Genomic DNA, 24,710 nt, shown 5'->3' with positions numbered 1-24,710 from the left:
AATTATGTTTGAAATTATGAACATTGCTCAACTTCATGAAAATTAAACCTTATTTTCAATAAGCAATCCTGAAAAATATTTGGGGGTGCTTAACTTTTTTCCAGGTGTATAGTTTAAATCGTAAATTTTCTGTTAGTATATTTCTTGATAAACAAAACCTGCACAATGAGCTGTCTTTGCTGTACCCACCACAGGGATCGAATCCCTAATGTTAACGTTTTAGACTCTTATTTTTTTGTGCATACAAAATATATAGGAAACCCCAATAATTAGTAAGATTGATTAGACTATTTTTGTTTACATTTTTAGTGCAACTAGTTTGCTGTTAGGGATCCTCTAACAAACCAATCCTACAAACAATTTAAAGAATAAATAGTTTAAAGATATGTATTTACAAATCCTATTGAGTCAATCAGTGATCCTAGGGTTTAAGAAATTGTCTTCAGATCGCTGTTCTCTACGAAAGGTTAGGTTTGCGAGGTGCTGTTTTTGTAAATATCACTATATTCTTTCTGATGTCTTTTTGTATCGTTTAGAACATGAAACGTGTATTTTGGTTATCGCATGCTCCCAGCTCTAGCAGCCATTCCTTTCTTTAACTCGTAGCATGTTGATCTGTTATAATCTGTCAGTATAAACATATATCTTTCTACGTGTTCCGAAACAAGTATGTATAAAGACGTTATGTCTTATATCATTAATATGTACGTAGAAAACAAAGAAAAGCACAAGGCATTGGAGGGTATGGGTTACACTGGAAAACATTATCATTTCAGTAAGCAAATTTATAAAATTTTCTCTGTGTATGCTATTTATGTATATTTAGCGTTGAGTTTAGAATGTCAGTGATAAGCTAATCTGTTCATTTGTGGATAAACTAAGCTAAGCAAATTTTTTATCATTTTACGTTCCCGCGATTTTTTTTATCTGTACCCACGCAGAAGTTTAACTGTTTCACTGCATGAGCGTTTATATCGGATACTCTATATAACCTTTGTTTTAGCTTTAAACCACATGAGACCTAAAAAGTTTGTAAAACCATAAAAACAAGAGAATGGTATTACCCTTCCAACTTCCTTGTTTTCTAATTTCAGGTGTGTAATGAAATATTAAAACGTGTCTCTGTTTACCTGGCTTTGTAAGAATGATTTATCTATGTGCCAGCGAGAGAGTTAGAACTGTTGGGAAAACAACAACAGCAAAAAACGAGTTGCAATTATACGTGACATTTCAGATATAAGCACTTAGTTTTAACACACGTATGCACAAGAGAGGAATACTTTCCCTACAGACTTTATTTTGCAACACTGTACATAGACTTTGTAAACAATGAATAACGTGAAAAGCCCTTTTGGGGTTACCATTAATTTGATGAGATTATTTGTTCTGCAGATACACTTTCCATTCTGTAAATAACCAGATATGACACCGAAGTATCACGTGGAATGTGTTTGAGATGAAACGTTGAATTTGTTTACATTTCTGTGTACTTTCACAGTTTGTTTGGACTGCACAGTCTCAACTGTGACGTCCGTGCAGTGATTATTCTCTGTCACTATCCATCCGCCTGCAGGAGCTGTGTAATTAGGTGACTGAGACAGATACTCCAAAAAAAAAAAAAAAAACAACGACAAAATACTGTAGTTGGAGATGTTTTCTGGCGTATTATTTTATTCTGATTACGGGAATTTGGATAGGCGGTACTCAAATTTCATTATTTTCACGTATAATCAACAACTCTTGGTATTAAGATGCGAGTGAAAAGTAAAAAAAAAAATCGCTCTTAAAACTGATTTTCTTTCAGTTACACATTTCTTATCTCGCCGAACATTTTGTGATACGCTAATAATGACTTGGAAAAAAGTTGTTTTATAAATAAATAGGGCTAAATTTCCATTGCGGATAACGGATTTTAGTTCTTCCATTTTTGACAATCAGAATAACTTTAAGGTGCGGTCACACAGAGAAGGAATTTGTTTTAATGTTTTTTTGTTGTTGATGTTTTTATTAGAAATAGTGTAACATATTTGCTAAAGCTTCATAAACATACGTAAAAAATTCAGTCATGACTGACTTTATCTCTCTGGACATTCGGTTTTGTTTCCTGTTATGTGGTCGAGTGCGCCACCTTGTTTTTGACACTGTTTGTATAAAGTCTGGTTTATGTTGACAAAGCAACACGCACACATTCATACGTACAGGAGAGTCTGAATCTTAAAAAAAAAAGGCAGGGATTTTGGAAAATATACCCCCAAATCTAGAAAAATCAGGGATTTTATTTTTCACTTTTTTTTCAGAACTTGCACGTATGTTTTAAAAATGCCACTCTAACTGTACCATTTATTAGTATTTCTACCGATACATAGAATGAAGATGGATTCTGGAAACATCAACTTCTATAAGAAACATTTAGTGTTAACATAAATAATTTGGTTTTGATAAAATCATAAACCTAATTCTGATAAGCACTGTTTTGAAAAATTCAAATTAGTAAAAATTAGTCTACCAACTTAATCTTGTTCACACCTAAAAACAGATGTTGTTCAGACAAATAATGATTGATATAAATACCGTATCGACCACTACACTATGACTGTCTAACTCAGCTAGCCTGATGAGCTCCGGTATTGGACGAAAGCCTCGTCAGCACTGGATATTGCAGATTTGTGTGGTTGACATATTACATTCTTCTTTATACACACACTTGAACAATCATAGAAAAGTCGAGAAAATATTGCCTGTATTATAGCCAAAGGATTGTTTTTGTAATGGGGGGGAGAAGAAATTGACAAAAAAGAAAAAGGTTGACATTGTTCTTGCAGCTATTTCTCTGAACTTATTTACCATGCTTTTAATATTCTACACTATATGGTATTGGAAATAATAATGGAAGTAGCAAATAAAATGAGTAAAAAATAAAACATTGGGATTGTTCTCCCTCTACTACATTTATGGAAACGAACTGCACCAATATGCTGCCACATATTGATAGTTTAGACTGTTAGTGACTGTCATCCATAATGTCTATAAAAGTAAAGTAGTCATGCTATCCTCGCGGTGGTGTGATAAATACGTCAATGGCTTCCAAGACAAATATACCATGGTCTTGACAAATGTGTAGAATTCAAAGTTTTGACAGATCAAGTTCTCCACGCCAAAGGTCGAGGCGAAGTTTGATTTTCTTTTCAGTAGGAGCTGTATGTAAACTCTGAAAAGTGTACGTGAAGTCTAGTACTGGTGATGATAGTAGCGGGCGAGGTAGAAAGCCCAAACTTTTCAAAATTGAATATTCAGTAACTCAGTGGATACTCTTTACGTGCTAAAAGACAACACAATAAATATTTTACCAATAACTTAGCTGTAAAATAGATGTGAATGTTACTCTCAGAACAGTAAGATGCAAGTTAGCATTAACTTCCCTCAATCGAGGTTTATCTGTCTAAAACCACTTCTTAGGAGAGAGAGCCAAATCAAAATATTGAAATCGGCATCAGACTTTAAACATTGAAATGAGGAAAACCTTCAGGATGGTGCTCTTTACAGATGATCCCAACTCCAATTGGTCGGCAACAATAAACAATAGTTTGTTCGATAATATCACGATCAATGAACAAATTTTACAGTGAAATATGTTGGGTGAACAAAACTTAGTGAAGCATGTTGGGTGAACAAAATTTACAGTGAAAAATGTTGGCTGTATCTCGGCTATTAGTGATGTAAGTTTACACAAAATTGCTGGCAAACCTACTGCAGACAGATACAACAAACATATTCTTACTTACTGTGTCATTACCTAAAGAACAAGATATGTTGCGTTGGATCGTACTTCGTCTTCTGGCAAGACAGTGAGCACATGCATGCAGCAAATCTGGTGAAACGATACCTGAAAATTAAAGAGATTGATGGAACACTCGCAACAATTTCTTGATCAAAGTCTTGATAGGAATATTATTAATGGTGTTTGGTGCTTTTACGGTAACTGAGAAAGTCAAGCAACAACCTAACAAGTTGGCTGAATCGTGGGAAATAATATAGCAGGTTTGGAACAATATTTCATAATCGTACACTTATTTCAGCATAAAATATGGTATACTGCTCTGTTTAAAGCAAATACAAAATACAAGTGCATTGTAAAACTTACTAGCTTTTCTTTTGTTTATCCCGAAATAATGTACTGACAATAAACTGACCATTTAGGTACAATTACTCTTTGTTTATGACTCCTGTGTGTGTATCGCCTGTGCGTTTTATAATTATTTCGAGTACTGTAAGTACTTTTGTGTGAGACCAAAAAAAAAAAAAGTATACTATGAAAGTACAAAAATTATCACCTTACGGAAAGTTGAATATTCGGTTCGAAAAGACAATTGATAAAAGACTCAAAAGAAGTGGCAGACAATCAAGAAACAGATCCTTTAAAAACTCTTTTGCTAAATTGTTGTTGTATTGATGTACTCTTTATCCAATTGTTCCGCTTCAATCAACCTATTTGTCACGTGTTTTATGAATAGTTAGGTTAGACACTGTGTATAAAGGATGTAACTATACTTTAAACCCCATCATGAGGTATCATAATTTAATCCCTTGATAATCCATTGTGTGGCTTTTTGCTTGAGTATAATCGAACAAACTTTCTCTCTGTGTGTGTGTGTATATATATTTTACACCACAAGTTCTCGTCAAGCCATGTTTTGTTATGGCGTTGAATAGAAATATGCATGTGTCAATCTAATAATAATTTATGATGGGGGAGGGGGCATGTATTGAGAGGTTCATCTTCTGTATTGTGACAGGTAGTATCTGATTTGTAATGCTCGACGTATAAAATTTTAAGTTACACACATATAAACATAACTTCTTTGTCTGTTCAGAGCAGCATATGAATTTTTTATATGACGGTGATCAAGAAAGTATCGTCTTCTGAGGTAGATTGTTCACGATATACTGCTCCAGATGTCAAGTCGAGCAAGAAAGTATCGTCTTCTGAGGGAGATTGTTCACGATATACTGCTCCAGATGTCAAGTCGAGGCTTACCGGTTCTCCTATACCCTGAAGAAGTTTTATGTATACTAGACTGTAGGAAAGGACAAGCCTTCTTTAAGGGGGAAGTTAAAGATGATGTTGTAGCAGATAATCGTATGAAAACTTGTGGTTTATTAAATTTTCAGTTACGTGAATGCTGCTTGTAGAGATGATTGTGGTGGACACAGAGGACGAAAGTACTGGACCTGAAAGCCGATTAGTGAAGTCTACAGAAGTAAGGGCTAAGTCATTGAATACAAACGCATCCTTTCTACGACGGATGACGTACACGTGAGCCCTGATCTTGAGAAAACCCAATCTTCAGCACAAATACCTTCTTTTTTCCCCCCATTAGGTCGATCTAAAGAAAAATAAAAAAATATATAAAAGGTTCCCATTAAGAGTTCTCTGGAGAAAGTCATTCGTGTTAAAAATACTCTTTTTGTACTCGAAAAGCGTATTAGTTCCGAATATTTATATATAAAACACCCATTTCAAAGTATAAGATCATAAGAGGCTTATATAATGGAGGTGTACTTTTTTTTTTATGTTTGTGGACAAAGGAATTGTGAGTATATCGACAGATCTCACTTTCAAAGTTTACCTAGCCATGAAAGAGATGTTCAGTATTATTTCGATGTCATTATTTGTATACAAACCGGAACAGTATTGTTGTATATGTGGATCAAAGTGTGTGTGTATGTGTGAAAGACGTGTTCAGTATTATTTGTATGTCATTATTTGTATAAAAACGAACAATCTTGTAGTATATGTGTGGATCAAAGTGTGTGTCTGATATTGGTCCTTTACAATTTCTAATTTTTCAAACATTTTACTAAGCTACTTGACCTTCAAAATAACCTAGCTTAGAATTTTGTACTTTAGTTACCTAGGTTTTAGGTCACTGTTGAGAAATAACATTGATTGCATATTAGCATAGGGTAAAAATAACTTCCATCCAAGAATAGTAACTTGCGTGTAACACTGTTACTGTTAATTGCACCATGCATTAACGGTGTTTCTTTTCAGGTAATATACATTGAAATATTTATTCATGTTTGGTGATTTCGACCTACTTCTATGCTTTAATACTTCGTGAATACTGAGTTTATAAGCAGAAGGTATATCAGATACACTTAGAACTGAATAATGTTCACAGATTCCACAACACAAGCTACGCGTTCACATCTAGTGTTTGTATGATAATAGTGTCACATATAACACTAGATAGGCTAGCGAGATTCTAACATTTTCGTCCTTATGTTCTAGTTTGTTTGAAGTTAAGCACAAAGTTACACTCTGCCCACCACGGGTATCGAAACCCGGTTTCTCGCGTTGTAATTCTGCAGACATGCCGCTGTGCCACTGGGGGGTCTTACGTTCTCGTGTCTCGTGAGCATATTACACCTTTTTCTTTACATTGGTCAGATGTGAAGCTGAAATTTATTTGTTTGCATTTTTGCAGCAAACTACACAAGGGTTAGCTGCACATATCCGTCCCAAATTTTGAACTGCTAGACTAAGGGAAAAGCGCCCACCGCCAATTCTTGGGCTACTCTTGTCTGGCTAAGAAGTGGGATTTTACCGTCATTCTGATAGCGAACCCATGGTCTCAAAGTGCGGAGAGCATTTTATAGCAACGGGAAGCGAACCACGAATTCCCGGATTCATAATCCTGGCACTCTAACCTCTTCTTCACGATCGACCAGCAGTGGTTTAAGTATCGCTTTTTACAGGCTTTAATACAGTATATTATTTATAGTTATAAACTCATAGCTGTTTTTTTATTTGCTCAGATTCTATAGCATAACATTCTTATACGTCACATAGAAATTTATACTGAAAGGCTTTACATGACGTTACAGCACTAATATAGACAAAAGTGACGTCACTGGTAATTTTTTTTTGTACAATAAATGTTTTGATTCGCCTGGTATGAATCTAAATGTGAAATATGGTGTCGTTTGTGATTTTTTTTACCATGCTCATAAATTAAACTTAAAGGTTAAACTTAATCAATAAAGTCACGTAACCCCTTCATGCTTACACTAAAAGATAAAAAGATCCGTTCTTTTCATGAATTTTTGAGTGTGTTATGAGAGGATATACGCGTGAGGAACTACAATAAAAAAAATAAAAGAACGTAAATATCTGAGACTTGAGAAACATTCTAGCGTAAAATAAAAATAAAATAAATACGATATATTCAATTAGATAAAGTTTTACCATCAACTGATATTTTTATGTTATTAAACAGCATTAACGCACGATGTAAGAAAGAATTACTTTATTCAAATACATAAATAAAATACAGTTTTCTGCGTAAACCAACGCTAATAGCAGCTCTTTCTCCTTGTATGGTATCAAAAGATTAAGCAAAACTAAAATGTGCTTTAATAAAAACCTCATGACGGCTCCAGTAAAGGCTCGAAAGTTAGTTGCAACAGAAAGGAAAAATCAATTGCATACAAGTTATTAACAAGACTACAAATTTACCCGATTTTTATTAAACAACTTTGTAATGTTATTTACTATCATCTTCGTTTGAAAGGAATCACTCTTTAAGTGCAGTACTATGGAGTAAAAGCTGATGAATAGACGAATTAAATGCCATAAGACAAGATGCAGAGACCGGGCGTGACCGAGTGGTTAACATGCTCAGACTTTGAATCTTCGTTGCCGCAAGAACGCGCTCCGTACTTTGAGATTTAGGTACACTATAAGAGTGTCTGTAAAATTGCGCTATTCGGTAAGACCAATTGGCAGTGGGTGCTGTTAAATAGTTGCTTTCACCCTAGGCTATCAGTTCAAAGTTAGCCCTTGTATAACATTGCTCGTAAATTCTCAACAAACAAACGACGATCCGTTCTCTTAGCAAGGAAGCCTAATCGTAATCAACTTACCGAGTTGATTAACTTCATAAGCCTATAAGTCGATCGATATATATTACTCTAATACATTTACGCATCAGTCAAAAAGAGCTTAGTTACATTTTAGGCTAACGTTCAAAGATTAAACGTTACACTTGTAGCAGCTCATGCAACAGCTGGAAATACCACAAGTATCGATCACTTTTTGTTGTTGTTGATTCTTTGGTCTTTAACTTAAACGAAACGTTTCGATTTTTATTCTAAAAATAGATATAAATACTTGCTCAGTATTTTTAGTTTCTTGGGCGTGAAGAGAAACAAAAGTTTCTGACCACCCCGAGTTGTCTTTCAGACCCCAAAATTTTTTTTGAGGCTTGAAAGATTTTTTAAACCTAAATTCATGCCAGTAATTTTATCTGTTTGGATAGATATGTACGTTAGAAGCTTAGTTTTCTCAAGATTCGTTTATGACTAGAAGAGCTGTTATGAATATTAGTGTACTGACATATCCATACCAATGGCTATATATTTTTTCACTTTGATGTAGTAATTACGGTGAACTTGAGTGCTTATAACGCTAGAATGTGGGATTCTATCCACGCGGCCAAACTCTTACAAAACAGCAAAAAAAGAAAACGTCAAAACAACTGGTGTATGCTATCTCGGCAGCAAAAGTGTTGCAAGGATATCCTGATGAGTCATTTCTCGAAAAATGATAAAAAAAAAAAATTGGACCATTTTGTCTATACTGTTTTTCTTATGAATGCACTCCTGTTCTGGCCGATTCACGTGAGGTATTATGGTCGAAAACAGCGGGTGTATCTAACTACTGAATCAATAGTACTTGTAAGCGCGTGCTTACTGTTATAAGTAAGAACTGTACAGTAAAGGGCCTGGTATGGCCAGGTGGTTAGGGCGCTTCACTCGCAATCTGCTGGTCGCGGGTTCGAACCCTCGTCCCATCAAACATGTTCGCCCTTTCAGCCGTGGGAGCATTATAATGTGACGGTCAATCCTACTATTCGTTGGTAAAAGAGTAGCTCAAGAGTTGGCGGTGGGTGGTGATGACTAGCTGCCTTCCCTCTTTCACTGCTAAATTAAAGGCGTCTAGCGCATATATAACCCTCATGTAGCTTTGCGCGAAATTCAATACAAACTGTATATTAAATTAGCCATATTCATTACCGGATTAATTTTTAGGTCTGCTCTATACGTAGGTAGCTTTCTTTGATCAAAAATTAATAATAATTATCAAGCAGTGTGTATAGCTAGCCAAATACATTACGGAATACATCTGTTTGTGTGTGCTTAATCGAGATAATATTCAGTATCTAATGCTTCAATAATACTCATAATTTTCCAAGTCTTAGTAACATCGGACATACGATATTTCACTGTTATCAATCACTTCTCACCCAACACATTTTTATAGTTACTACAGATTTTTCACATGATTGAGAAATTCTACATACAACAAACGTAAAAGATGCTTTGATATTACTTCAACATGGTACAAGGAGGGAAAGTGGAAGGGTTTCTTAGGTCTTCCTGACTGGAGCTATTCCTTTTCTGGTGTTTTCAACTATTGTACCAATACCTTTTATGATGCTTGTTTAAATTCTTACTGTACCCTTTGTTACTGATGTAGCTTTGAACACAAATATTTGACGTGTGAATGTTCTATTACTGATGTAGCTTTGAACATAAATATTTGACGTGTGAATGTTCTGGTATGCACAACAGGAAAATATTCGTTAGAAAGTGCATGATTCACTACAGCTTTGTGCACGTTTTGTGTCTTGTTAAGGATTTTAATATTAAAACACCTCCTCTCCACTCCCAACTCTACATACATACATACATACATACATACATACATACATATATATGTATATGCATTACGTTTCAAAGTAAAACAAAACCAAAAATTATGAAATCCAGTATAGGAAATCCGAAACATTGAAAATAAATTAGGTAAATAATCTGTTATATATGGTAGGTTTTTATGCCTTTAAAGCTTAACCATATGTGACGAACAGAAAAAAAAACACGTACTTTTATAGCTCCATTCTAATTGAAGCGCTGGTGCTGAAGATCTCTTCCTGGCTCGGATCTACACGAACAGGAGCACCCATGTATACATAATAGTTGCCATGGAAATACGGACACATTCCTGGTGAAGTATATAAATTCTTCGAAGAAATACTGAGGAAAAGATTTGTATAACTGGACGTTCCTCTTGGGATTAAGGTCCAATGCTTGTATTTAATGAATACACATAATAGTCAACCGTGGTATATAATTTTTCGTAATAATTGGAGTCTTCTTTAAATGTTCTTTCGTTTCAGTTTCTGTATATAAATATTTCCTCAGTTGCTGTATAATTTTTGTGAGTTGTGAGTTGTAAATATTGGTATTGTAATTGCAATATCTAAATAAGAATGTACTTTTTTTTGCTAGTTAAAAGCTGCTTTAAAACGAGAAATTTTAGTGAACAGTTGAGTCAGGCGTGGCCTACAGGTAACATGTCATCTTACGGATGGAAGTTCAAGACGTGATACTACTGAACACACCCGCACTTTCAGCTGTGGACGCGTTATAAAAGTGACAGTCAATCTCGTAATTCGGTTTAGAGAACCGAAAGAAGCTCATTTGGCTGCGGATACTGCTCCCACTGGCGAGTAGTTCAAAATTAGGGACGGCTGTACCAGAATGTTTTCACCTGACCGTTTATACCACGTGCGCATAAAATGCTGCTCAGATGTAAAATTCCAGTTCCTACAATAAACAAATGCGAACAATTTATCAGTATTCAGTAACGAAGAGTAATAATATAGAGTTGGACGTTTGAGAACGTAACCCTGACCTTTAATTATGACGAATCTGGCAAATGTAGATTGTATTAAACTATATGATTGAAGGTTCGATTCAAGAATCCCCGTAATATGCTGACGTCATTAAATTGTATAACTTTTAAACATTGCAAAAAATAAACATCTTAAATAAAACGTTGTTTGTTGCTTTTGAATAGTTATATATCTCCATCAAATCGAAATCATTTGTGACAATACAAGTCTGATTTCTGTGAAATTGAAAATTTAATCAGGGTTTGAAGTCACGTTTATGCTGAGTGTTAAAGTTATCACTTCTGTCTTTTTTTCTTACGTTACTCAGGTGTGCGAGCAGCACGTGGCAGGATACAAGTTCTCCGTTTTAAACAATGCCTTCGTGATACACGAGGGCTTGAAGACTCCTAGCTCCTTCCACAAAGACAAGGACATGGACCAGGAACGCAACAGGATTCTCTTTCGACACTTCAAAGCCGAGTTGAAGGACAAATACCCCGACTCTTCCCGAAGATGCTACTGAAGAACCAATGCCCTCGATGTTAAGTGTGGACCAGGTATAGACTCTTGTTTTTATATCACAGAGGAGTTGTTAGTGAGCAGAATATGTACAGATTGGTATGCATTGTTATAAAGTTGATATTGCGGGATTTTTTTATGCACTAAAACATATTACTTCATATTTTAAAGAGCGCCTCTTTGTGTGAAAACAATTGGTAATACTTCAGTGCCTGATTATTAGGATAATCAATCAGGTAACGTGAAATCAATAATTCGTATATTTTTGTGTACCTGTTGTTATATGAACAGATGGTTAGACATTTAGGTGCAATTACACAATAAGATATATAACCTCGTGTCTTAGAAGTTATATGGAGAAAAGCGAGTCAAACACTTTGTCATTCAGCATTAGATCGGCCTTGTGCCATCCTTAGTTGATAAGGTTACATGATTGTTCTGTTAAAAATTTACCATGTTGTTAAGACCAACATTTAATAACGCCTATACATCAGTTACATTGTAATAAAGCAGTATGCATTACGAACATAATTTACTTTATATATATATATATATATATATATATATACATATGTCGCTCACGCAGTGGTACTTCATTATCAGTAATGAAGCTTATCGTGCATAGCCTATAGTGCTCTGAGGAGTAAACACCTTTAGAAGGGGCAGCTAATGTTAGAAGGATTTTCGTTATCGCACTTGCACGCAATGTTCGAATAAACATACGGCTGTTTTAATTACTGACGGAATTTTTAAATTAGTTTTATGCTATTATTTTTGTAGTTTATAAGTGACATGACCTGATTAATTTAAACGTAGGTTATAGCCTTGTAATTTGTTGTTTTCGCCGCGATTACTAGTTACTGGTAAAGATATGTATTCTAAAACGTAATACTACTGCAATCGAATGAAAAATTAATATGGAATACATGCAAGCTTAGAAAGACTTTAAATTTGGATGTTGTTCTCAATCTTTTAAAATTTTCGCCTCATACAACCATTAGGACTTGTTGATTTCGTGTTAAACGCAATACAAGACTAAGGATCGGGTGAAAAAAATCGTATTTTTTTTTCTTTTTCATTTGATGTTGCATATTTGTTATTAAAACTATTATTTTTATCTTTTTTTTCTTTTCTCGAGAGTATGTTACTTGTCTCGATGAGATCCCACAGGGGTTAAAAGAAATGTGACTGAATGAAACTAAAACGTTGATATTTCCTGGAAATTATTTTTCTATATATTTTTTTTATTTCGACTAGAAATAAATAAATTTGACAGTTGTATTATAGAGAGCACTGTAGTTCTTCCATTGCTTACCAGAATCACAGAATTCTCTGATAAACAGATCCAAACGAATCGGTTTGCAGTTTCGAGGGTTCATGTAGGCGTCTTTCTTTAGTGCTCAGGTCACCAGACAAATATGTATTTATTGCTTTTTATCATAATAAAGTTACACTGAAAATTAAAGGTTTCACAATGAAAAAACTGCTCACGCCCTCTATCGTTTAGTTTGGGTTTAGTGAGATACAAAGCAACTTCCACAAAATAAAGTATTCCTCTGCAAATGAACAATTGAGTGAAGTTTATGCGTTAGTTGTAGAAGACAGTGGAAACCTTTTTAAATTACCATTTATAACTGTTACTCATGGTAACATTACTCTCGACCAAGGCTACTTCAGTGATGTAACATTTTTCAATTCTTTGAGTTTGTTTTCTGAAAACAGTTATTTTCAAGTTGGTGTATGATGTGGTTGTATATTACTTAGTTTTTCTTTCGTGTATAATAATTGTAGTGTAACCTGAATTAAAACTTATCGTAATAATTCAAACCAACATTTCTGTTTTACACTTAACAGTATTGAGAGTGTATACAGTATATAAGTAATTAGGGTTATCTGTGTGCGTAAGCCCATTTGGCACCAACTGTAGGATAAAAAGAGCTCTAACAATCTCTGTAGATCGAAATTTCTACATTATCAGTTTGTGTTCTTATGGAATTCAAACGCATAAGATATAAGATACTATTGTACTGAGTACACAGTAGCTGTTTGATTTCACTGAAGCTATTACTGCTTTGGAGACGTATGTAACAGATGCACTCGGTTTCCAAAGTCATAACCTGAACAGCGAACTCAACACATAAACGATGATAAGCTATATAACCTTGGTACTGACTGCTGTAACAATTCATTATCATTGTTTTTGAAATACGAGTAAACGCCGATGATTTTCGCACATGTAAGAATCGCTTCAGTTGTGACATACATCGACTGTTTATGATAATGTTTTTTTTTGAATTATGTATTTCCTAAGGGAGTTTCCGGTGAAAGTGAAAACACAGGTAGTTTCAATGTTCGAGGTTATCACGATCAGTTTCGTGATAACTAGTTACGTCAACTTTAACTGTCTGCGTCGAAGTAAAATGGGGTATTGAGGGTGCGGTGACGGAAATAGCACCAGAAGAAAATTACTTTAGCTCGCAAGTCCTGGCGGTTTGAATCACCACCGGGAATAATTCTCCGGATCTTTCCGAGTAGCCGTCAAGTAAAAGTATAGGAGAGTTAAGAGTTAGCCTTCCACGTTTATTGTTTCGGGGGAGAGGGGGACAGGAACTTTAAGTAAAAGTTATGTGTTTCCGCCTCCAAGCTGTCTCATTCATCAACAGAAAACAGTCACACAAGCTGACTAAACACATGCCTCCGCTTTAGTATATATACAGGGGGCGGGGTCTCGTGGCTGCACGCAATATTGACGTTTACTATAAGAAAAAATACGAATAGTTTTGAAGTTTGTAGAGCACAAGGTACAGTTAGTCCTAACTTATTGCGGTGCCGCCCTACAAAGTTAGACGACCTGTAATCAGTCACTTGCAGAACTTAACTTGTGAATACAGCAGTAATATGAACCTGGCTGATTGTCAGGAAGTGGAACTATGCCTGTTCTTTTTCTTCTCGTTAAATTTACAGCTTTTTGCGTATTAATTGTTTAATTATTTAAATATAAGTTCGTGAAATCAACATTTTAACGCCAGAATATTTTTGCATAATAAAGCATCTAAAAGGGGGGAGGGCATATCACATATTTCTGGAATCGACAAACTAACAAACTAGTCATATACAGAAGTTATCTTTAACCTCCGAGGGACGCGTTGTTTCTCTAAAGGTTTTCGCGTAATACGTTAGTTATGTTCCATTCTAATGCTATTCAAGCATTATTAAACAGTAAGATACACCCGAACAACAGGCGTTGTAAACAGCATGCATATACTATGGATGAAGGTGCACTGACAGACGGCGCTGCTGGATGTTTCGTTTGACCTCGCGAAGGTTGGCGGCTAGGTAGATTAGTACGTGTCTTCTTTTTTGCTAGATTGTTTAATAAAGTCTCTTTAATTATTTTCCGAGTGAATTAGCCAATTATTTAGAAGGAGTTATGGATATCTTACCTTTTAGACAGTATTAAATAAAGCTATTTTGTATTACAGTTATTATGTGTACTTATTGCTATAATTGACTTGTAAAACAGATTAACACGTTTCTGTTCCAGATATGGAGTTTGAATAAGGAGAACGTTTTGTCATATCACCATTTTCTGGCCAAATCCATGGATTTCTAGCTACCTTGCGCATCTTGTTAAAACGATTGGCATTGCCTCAGAAACTCCATAGTATAACTACATCCTAACAAAATGGCTGACTGATTCTCAAGACCTTTGTTATCAGTGTAACAGTAATTATAGGTCTTCATCTCTGTAGTGTACCATTACATAGATAGTGTTAATGTTGAATGCTAAATTCACTCTTCGAAGATAAGCTGTCTTAAAATCCTTGCTGTTTATACTGTAGTTGTGCAGACTGATATCTGAATGATTGGTAGGAGGATAGAGATTAGTAACTCAATACTTGGAAGATACAGTTGTATTTGTAAGCCTACACCTTGGAAAGATCGCACTCAATGGAGCTTTAGTGAATGAGTAGGTTTAACACAACTGAAATCTTTCGAGACAAGTGACCAACCACAAAAATGAACGGTTTGTCATTCTGTAGAAAGGAGTTGAATTGTGCTATAAAAGATGAAAGAACAGCGTGGGCTGATGTCGGTTATAATTAAAAAAGTCTACTGTGTATCTAAAGAAGGGCAGTTTAGGTGTTGACTGTTACTGTCGGAAGTGAAAACTATTCAAATATGTTGTATTACATTCTGAAGGAGAAGATACGTGTGTTTAAACAAAAGAAAATATTGTGGCTTCATTAAACTGGTTATCTTCAGTAACTGTTCAAATGAATTAAATACATGTGAAATTCGATGTAAAACAAATTACAGTAACACAGTGGTTCTCAAACTTTTTTGTCTGCGGGCCACTTCATCGAGGCAAAAGACCACTCGGACCACCTACCGGTCCTACCCTACCCTACCCACTTTCGCTTGCCACCGCAAATATATATAATCATCAGGGACTTTCATTTTGGGCTAGTCTGCAGACCACACTTTGAGAACCACTGCTGTAACATATCTTTAATTCTGCTCAAGGAATTACGTTAAGAGTTCCCCGAGGTAAACAAGAAAACTGTTAGAATCTTTGCTAATGTAAACTTTAAACGAAAATGGATGTGCTTTTAGCATAGTAAAAGGAATATCATGTATATTTTATTTTTTGTTTGTTACAGTGCTGTGTAAAATTACCTTTTTTAAAGCTAAAATGTCTGCATTAAAACAAAAGACAAGTTGTAATTTCAGCAGTATTAATACTAGGTTCTCTCTTCAAGTCGTGACACTAAGATTTTATAACGGTACTGAATTACATACAGTTGTTTTAATCTATTCTGCAGTATAAACATTCGGAAAAAAATTGGCTATTTTAATTTAGATATCAAGCACAACTTCGTGCACTTATTGCACAAAAATGTCAACGATATTCAAGAACTTTCTTAATCGCATATGAAGCATGTCGTTACATATATTAACAATCCAGTATCGTCACAGTGAAAATCTATGAATCAGATTTATAGAAAGTAAACCTTCCATTTTGATTAGTATTGGAGCCCAGAAAGGTTCGAGAGGAAGCAAGAGTGAAAATGAACAGTAAACTGCAACTTGATAATAAAAACAAGAAGGAAAGTTGAGAACTAGGAGTACACCTAGATACACGTGTGTGTGTGTGTGTTTATATCGTTAATCTGCGATAGTGATCTCTGTTTCGTTGTAGATTCTCTCTGGGCCATTAAAAAAATACAAGTTTTTCTAATGAAATGTATAGCTGAACTTTTCTTTTCAGTTCCTGTTTCTTGATGTGTTGTACCTTAAAAGCTATTTTATCCAGATATAATATTGCTCGAATATATGTTTTTTTGTCGACCTAGCATCTATTAAAATACTGTTGTGTGCTGAAATCTTCTTATACGAGTCAAACTTTACAATAGTAATTACTGTTCTTTATGAGCTAAACGGCGTAATTTTTGCTTTATATTCTAAAACTGTAGGATGTATTAATTTGTCACATAAATATATTGGTTTTGCTTAAGGATACACATGTAAATCTCCTATATAAAAGGCCAGTCTGTTATATATACATATGTGTGTGTGTGGTTACACACACATATATATAATATACATCTGTATCTGTGTGTGTTTGTTAAGTGTTCGTGTGTTTATTATGTATTAAAATATTAAAACAATTTCTATTTATCCAAAGAAACAATTTTTGAATGAACCTGGTTCAACTTATCACATGATTCAATCTCTGATAAAGACTGATGTGTGTATTGGAAGGATGTTTGGTATTAACTAGATACGTACGTTTGGGGAAATTTTAACAGAGACAATGGAGTTTTATAGGATTTATGATAAAAAGAGAGATTGAAAACATCAGTGTGACGGGAAAAATCCCAGGCAAGAAAAGTAACGGAAGACAAAGACAGATGCTGCTATCAACAATTGCCAAGGAATTTGTTTGAATTACCACTACAGAAATGATGAGAGCAGGGATCAGTGGAGGACCATACTCACCAACGCCCTAGATGGGCATGGTACCTGGAGAGAGATGTAAATTAGACCATAACTGTGAATAATAAATTAAAGAAATACAGCTTGAGAGAAATGGAATAGTTCCAGAGTTGTTTCATTTATGCGTGTTGAAATAAACATAAAATTACCTATATTCGTATATGTTAATGAAACCGTTAAATATATCATTTTTTTTGTGATCAAATGTTGTTTTTTCTCGAGAATCAATATAATTGTATTTCGTGGTATTTTTTTTAGATGTTTCGATTTTTGTGACTTTAATTTACAGCATAACAAAATAAGATAGAACAGTTTAGAAGTAGGATCTATAATTTCAACCATTTTTTTAGATCAATATAACAAACGTATACTAAAGATTTTGGACAAATATGTGAAAGCTGTTGATATAACATCGCATTAAAATAAAACGGCAGTTTTTTAATTTCATCCACATACGTTATTTTCCCTACGATTTAGGAAATTTAATCTTAAAGTTATAACAGTTTAAAAGTAGTGGTTCTCAGTATTGTGCACGTTAAACGAAATTACGCATTTAAGGATTTTTGAATACCTTGTGTAATTAGGCTTGGCTAATGAAGAGAAGTAAACTCGAATAAATAGTGAGTTTGATTTGATCCGTTTTTGTTATTTTTGTCATAGCGCGCGCGAATGTGTGTGGAAAATATTAACATTGTTAACCTGTCATTTAAATATGTAAGAATGGTGCTGATTTATCTTATCCACAGAAATCCTTTGAAGGTTTGAAAATTTTTTTTTGTTCTTCTGTAATGTTCTTGTAAATATCCATACATATTTTAAAAGTCTGTGTATTGAAACGAGCTAAGTTTTATAGTTAAGAAAGTATGCCAATTTTTCTTATTATTGAAATATAAGCTTATTATATATATATAAAAAAAGCGTTTAGCTGTTTTCTAATTGCATATTTTTCAAATATAAACGTATTTATGTGTATATTGAAGTCAGCTTTTTTGTATCAGATTTATTTTTAAGTTCGCTGTTTTAGTCACTTATTGTATTTTTTTTCACTGGATTTTTTTATGAAGTTATCGATAGCTTTATTGTTCTTTATTACAGAAATGAGTTAGATTTTGTGTAATAAGCCGTTTTCTGTAGACACTTACTATTACGGGTTGTTGATTTTTTTTAAGTATGTGAGTATTAAGAAAAACACTGCTATGGTAAAAGCCTCACACTAGCACAGCAGTATGTCTGCGGACTTGCAACGCTAGAAACCGGATTTCGATACCCGTGGTGGGCAGAGCACACAGCCCATTGTGTAGCTTTGTGCCTAACTTCAAAACAAAGAAACGAGCTATGGTAAAAATAATTATATAATACCGGTAATGTAATTTCAAGCTATAAACATACGATGTCGAGTAATTGAAGTTAGGTTTTATAAAATGAATTCACCAAGAAAGGCTTTTCTAATATATATATATATATATATATCTTAATGAATTAATGGTGTCTAAACACTACTGCTCTGAGTACCTTTATACAAAGGTACCACAATAAAAAAAAACAAAAACTTTAACTCGACGGCTTTCGAAAAGTAGACTTTCCGGAAACACTCGGCTTAATAATAGTTTTTTGTTGTTCATCCGGAAACACTCGGCTTAATACTAGTTTATTGTTGTTCATAAAATATTTACGTGCCATCTTAGGTTTTATTTTTTGTTTGACCTAAGTATTTTTTATATAACAGTTTATTTATTCAGCTTAAGTATTAGTAATAACCATTAGGGACTGTTCTGTGATTTACTGTTACCCAGTGTGTGCCATAGTTAGATCATGTATTGCTAATCTTTTCACATCTCAAGTGTAACATGTATAAAGTGTATCAAATAAACAGTCAACTTAATCTAGCCCTGAGTAGTTTTTATTTCAGTTTCTCAAACACTTTCCAAATACACCAGAAATATTTTGTATCGAATGTGATAAACTGTGCTTTTGGCTGTTATTTTTCTTAAATATTTACAATGATCGGTTAAAGGACATAAAAAGAAAGAAAAAAGCTCGTTTTACAGTGCTCCACGAGTTCCGCCTAGTAGTTTGTAGCTTAGTTCTAAACTTTATGCTGCGTTTAAACCTCTTTTTTTCCAAATGGTTTCAAATTAATTTTCTGTTACTTTGCATATATAAAAGGTTTAAGACGAAGTACCCATACCATAAAGATGGATTTAACTTACAAGAAATAAAGCCTTGTAATTAATGCTTGAAATTGTTTGTTAACTTTTCAGAAAGAAAGCCTCGTATTTAATGTCTATAATGGTTTTAGACCAATTATTTTTTTCTTTCTTGGTTTTTTATGGAAGAGTAAAAGTGTACAGCGATTAGCTATTGAAATCCTGTAAGGGACCAGCACCTGATTACGAGACTTGTAAGCTTAATTAGATCTTTTCCTTATTGGGTCTCCCATAGGCGAGTAAAATTAAGTAATTATCTGATAGACTACTAGAGTTCTCGAGAGACGAGTAGGAAATCAAATTATTTTAAAACATCTTCGTTCAACAGTTTGTGAGCGGTAAGTTTAAGGACTTGTAATGCTTAAATACGGGATTGTAATTCCCGTGTTGGACTGAGCGCAGACAGCCTATTGTGTAGCTGTGCGCTAAAACAAACATCCAAACTTAAATCTCCTCCCAGTGGTGTTATAGCTAACTAAAGGATAGTATCTTTGACAACATAACGAATTTAACATATCACTCTGCGTTTGCCACGTCATTGAACTACAAATAGGGCTTTTTAGTTTTTTTTACCATGAGATCGAGGCAGAAATTGTTTGGATTTATTATCCATATTCTTATTATCTTCAAAGGTTGATCTTTAGAGAATTAAACGTATGAAACTATGAACAAAAAAGGTAAGTTTTTGTTCCAATTTTAAAACCATCATGAAAGTTACTTGTGATGGAAGTGGAATAAGAGATAGAAGCTTATTTAGGTTGGAGAATATAACAGCAAAGCGGTAGTGATGTTTTAACTTCTGCTGCTTCCTTGTTGTCTCAGAGGGATAAAAAAAACTGTAGATCATTGTAATCAAATTAATTGTGCACTCACAGCATTCACTTTGTTTATATTGGCCATAGAGAAAGCACAGGGAAACGTTTTACTTGAAGAAACAGTAGTCGTATTTTTTTATGCCACGCACACATTGGTAAAACCTCAATATATTTATTCCGTATAACTAACATAACGAAATGAAGAGAAATACAAATACGTTGTAGAATTTTCACTGTCAGTAGAACTAGATAACGTTGTCACCGGCGAAGAAAACCATGGATATCTGAAAGATGGGTGATTCCTAAGCTGGCCAAATTTGATAATAATGGCCATATGGTTAGGAAGGAAGCTCGACTCGTAATCTGCGGGTTCGAATCCCTGTCCCACCAAACATGCTCGCCGTTTCAACCGTGGGAGCGTTATAATGTTACGGTCAATCCTACTGTTCGTTGGTAAAAGAGTTGTCAGTGTGTGGTGATGACTTGCTGCCTTCTCTCTAGTCTTACACTGCTAGCGCAGATAGGCCTCGTGTAGCTTTGCGCGAAATTCAAAACAAACAAACAATCTAATAATAATAATACTCGAAATGTTTTAGTTAATGTTTTCACCACTTATTCAATGACTAACTAATTTAATCATGGTGTGAGGTATAAAATGTTATGTTTCATTTAGATTAAAGATTAAATGAACTAAAAGAAGTAGTTGCATAATTATAGAAGGGAATTACTTAATGCAATTAACGAAACGCCATTGCTAGTGTCGATTGTAAAGGCGATCGTAAATAATATAACTTCACTGTTTCCTATTATTCCCTTACACGAAGGTTTACTTTATGTATTGCACATACTTCAGGAAGAGCAAAGCGAAAACCAGCTGTTCTATCAAGCCTGCTGGGAGCCAATAAACATACGTTTCTCAAACCGTGTTTTCCCTTGCCAGATATTAACAATAAAAATAAGTAATGGAACGGTGGAAATTGAGCAATGATATCGACTTGAGCTTTCGTTGGTGGAATGGATACGAGCTTCCATTACTTCAGATATATATAAATGTTGATAATGTGTGTTCAGTTTTGTTTGTTCACTCTTGTTCATTTTGTAGTATGTGTCACAGAATATAATAACCTAGTTTCAGAACAGTTGCTTGTGTAAAGAAAGCATTGGCTTAAAAGCACTTCAGCTTGCATTTTTTTTTTTTTGTTGTTTCTAAGAATTGCTCGTGATAACACCAGGAGTAACCTCGCAGAATTGTCAGTATGTTTCTTTAAATATGACTATGTAGTTTTTAACCAGGTATATTCTTGTATCAACTATTCCGATGGTATTGATAATTTGTTTTGTTTTTCTAATCGACCGCAACATTTAGCCTTCGTTTTGTGATTTTTTTCGCTGAACGTTTGGAATTAAAAATTTTGAGGAAAACATTCGTATTACAGAAGGTGTCGCGGTCCTGAGCGAGAGCTTTATTTTGTCGAGCATTATCTCAATCTATTACCAAGGTTCATATCTCAGGATTGTGTGGACTAGGTGTTCCAAACTTCGTTTGTTTAACGTTAATCAGAACAGACCCTGCTCATGTTTTCAATGCACTGTAAAATTGTTGATTTTGTTTGACATCGCAACAACACAAGCCCTGTCGAGTTGACAAGTGTTATCTCAAAAACTCGGTGCAATGAAAAAAATCAAGTACGTAGTCTTAGTCATTTGGTATCTAGGCTGTAGAAAATTGGAAAACTTTAATATAGACACACCGGGAAAATATAAGATGCTTAATCACGTTACTGACAGTAGGCGAGTGGATGCGAGGACTTATCCTGTTATACATCTCTATCTGATTAAAATATGATTTTATCAAGAGATTAGCTCGAACTTTAAAAAGAGATAATTAAGATGGTCGTTGGATCTTCAGTAATAATGGAGTCCTGGCTCATTATTGTTATTAAAATCTAATAAACAATTCATCCTTAGTCGTGACAAAATGATTTATTAATGTACAGAGTGTTAATTAATGGAAGATTCAAATAAGTTTATAAAATTAAGTCCGAGTTTAATAAAGCTTATTTCTTAGAATTATTTACATCGAATTCGAGTTTGATAACCATATACATCTGTGTGTGTTTATATGGCACAGTGGTATGTCTGCGGACTTATACTGCTAGAAACCGATAGCCCTTTGTGTAGTTTTGTGATTAACAAACAAGTTACTTTTCTACAACATTATTTCCAAAAACAAAAATTGAACCTACTACTGTGAAAATTAAAAAAAATATTTTTGTTTTTTATTCCTGTAAACTCCCAGTGGAGCATAGGGCCGCAACAACACCTCGCCAACGGAAGGCAGTTACTTGTAGCAGGTTGGTTTTTACGGGGTGGAGTTTCTAGCCCCGTGCCGAACCCTCCTTTCTCATCCTGGACTTGGGACCAGGCAGAGGTGGAGATTGGCATGTTTGGCGTGACGGGGGTTCGAACCCGCGACCCTCAGATTACGAGTCGAGCGCCCTAACCACCTGGCCATGCCGAGCCTCAATTTATTCTTAAATATAAAAACTGAATGATCAATTAATATAAAAAAAGAAACTAGATAAATAAATTTTAAACATAGAACAAGATAATCGCAATAAAATAGCGGCCATTATAGAAATGTAACAAAACAGAATAGAGCCAAATACCGAAAACAATTTTTAAATAGTTGAAATGACCTTGTATATCATATTTAAACGTCCCTCAGGAGCCAAGGGGTGTCTTTATACTACAATTAGTTCAATATTAAAAGTAAATTCAATCCAGAAACTTCCAAAGAGGGTGGTTTTGGAGGTATCTTTTCGAGATAACTTTGAGACAAGTTTTCGTTTGTAAATTGATAAATTGTTAAGTGAAATACAGCATCCTCAAGTCTCCATGCTAGCTAGTAGTAAGGTATACCCACTGGAAGTAAATTCAATATATATCAATAAAGCCACATTCTCAGCATCATTAATTAAGCAATTGCCAACCTTTTATGCTTCTGCTATCACCTTTTTATCTTTAGATTTCAATTGAGATACGAACGATTTCACCTGCGATTCGGTAGGGTAGGTCGTATCATCACGACAGTCAGTAGTAGGATGAGCAGCCAGGAATACTTTGAAATAATATTGTACTCGGCTTATTGCACAATATTTACCATAGTGGTTCTAAATGGTTCCTGAATACCTTTGCGTGTCATTTGGAGACTTCCATGCTTCTTATGCTTGGCCGTTAAGCTCGTAATGCGATGACAGATTTCAGTTACCTTACCACTTCAAATCACTTTTCGCAGCCCCAACGTTAAAAGTGTGGGAAATGCCTTCATTTTAACCAATAAAAATGTCCAACAATTTTCAGTTCAAATTAAGAAAAACCAGATTGGGTAGTTTGGCTCGTGAGGGGCCTGTTAAAAGATACGTTTTTCCTTATGTATTTGAATGATGTATTACGTGAACATTGTCTCTGAATATGTTTGTTCACTACTTTTGGCAATCCTTCCTTGTTAACACGGAATTGGTTAGATTATTTAAATATAACTTTATACATAAAACAAATGGAAGAGTTTTAACACACGTGGATTAAACATGTTATTCCGTATTTTCAACCAGAATAGCATCTTATGCGATACATGGGTAAAACGGCCACATCAGAAACCCTCAAAATCAAAGTATAGCTGTCTCTAATTTAGTGTTACTGAATAATGAGGTAGCAACCAGTAAACAGTACCCACTCTCTGATACATAATTGAACAGAGTTGTTTAAACATTTGTTTAACAACAAGTAAAAGCTTGGAATTAATCTGGCCCACAGACAAAATGAAAGAATAAACCATTCCTACTGTCGGCTAAAAATACGAAGAATTAAATTGTGGCAGAATGCTACAAGTTCTTCAAATAACTATAGAATGATAGGTTTCTTTTTTGTGAGCATTCTGACAGTCCCTTTTATAATTCGCCCACAGCCGAAAATACGGAGCATGTTCAACGTCATATCGCGGACTTTAACATTGGACCTTCAGACTCCTAGCTCGGCAAGCTAACCATTAGACCAAGATTCGTACTTTAATAAAAAGTGTTACTTATCAAACTTAATAAAAATTTGTTATAACTTATTTTTATTGACATAAATAAATCACTTCTGTTGTTGTGTGTTAAGAATATTCAGTTAAGTTTGATCCCTTTAATTCGCACGTGCATTGATGGAAGAATCACACTTTGCATGTTAATATTTCACTAAAAATTACTCCTAATATTGACTTTATTAACGGAAATTCGTATTTATATCTTACACTTCATCGTGGGGACCGGCATGGCCAGGTGGATAAGGCGCTCGACTCGCAATCTGAGGGTCGTGGGTTCGAATCCCCGTCCCACCAAACATGCTCGCCCTTTCAGCCGTGGGGGCGTTATAATGTGACGGTCAAT

The 24,710-nt window shown here is 34.6% G+C and overlaps 1 protein-coding gene across 2 annotated transcripts in view; it reads left to right on the top strand.

Annotated features, from left to right (window-relative positions):
• Positions 1-19,144, top strand: part of LOC106460223 (beta-1,4-glucuronyltransferase 1-like) — a 61,158-nt gene extending 42,014 nt beyond the window's left edge. Inside the window, exons 4-5 of one of the 2 annotated variants that reach the window (XM_022386884.1) lie at positions 11,068-11,296; positions 16,948-19,144. In XM_022386884.1, the coding sequence (XP_022242592.1) occupies positions 11,068-11,262 (195 nt within the window). In that variant the 3' untranslated portion in view covers positions 11,263-11,296; positions 16,948-19,144. Of the gene's footprint in view, positions 1-11,067; positions 11,297-14,802 lie in introns of both variants that reach the window. The other variant, XM_013919905.2, reaches the window with a different exon arrangement.
• The last annotated feature ends 5,566 nt before the right edge of the window (positions 19,145-24,710 follow it).

The sequence above is a fragment of the Limulus polyphemus genome, unplaced genomic scaffold (genome assembly GCF_000517525.1).
Source record: "Limulus polyphemus unplaced genomic scaffold, Limulus_polyphemus-2.1.2 Scaffold730, whole genome shotgun sequence".
Taxonomy (NCBI): Eukaryota; Metazoa; Arthropoda; class Merostomata; order Xiphosura; family Limulidae; genus Limulus; species Limulus polyphemus.
The sequence above is the reverse complement of the archived record's forward strand: the minus strand, read 5'-3'. Positions and strand labels throughout refer to the sequence as shown.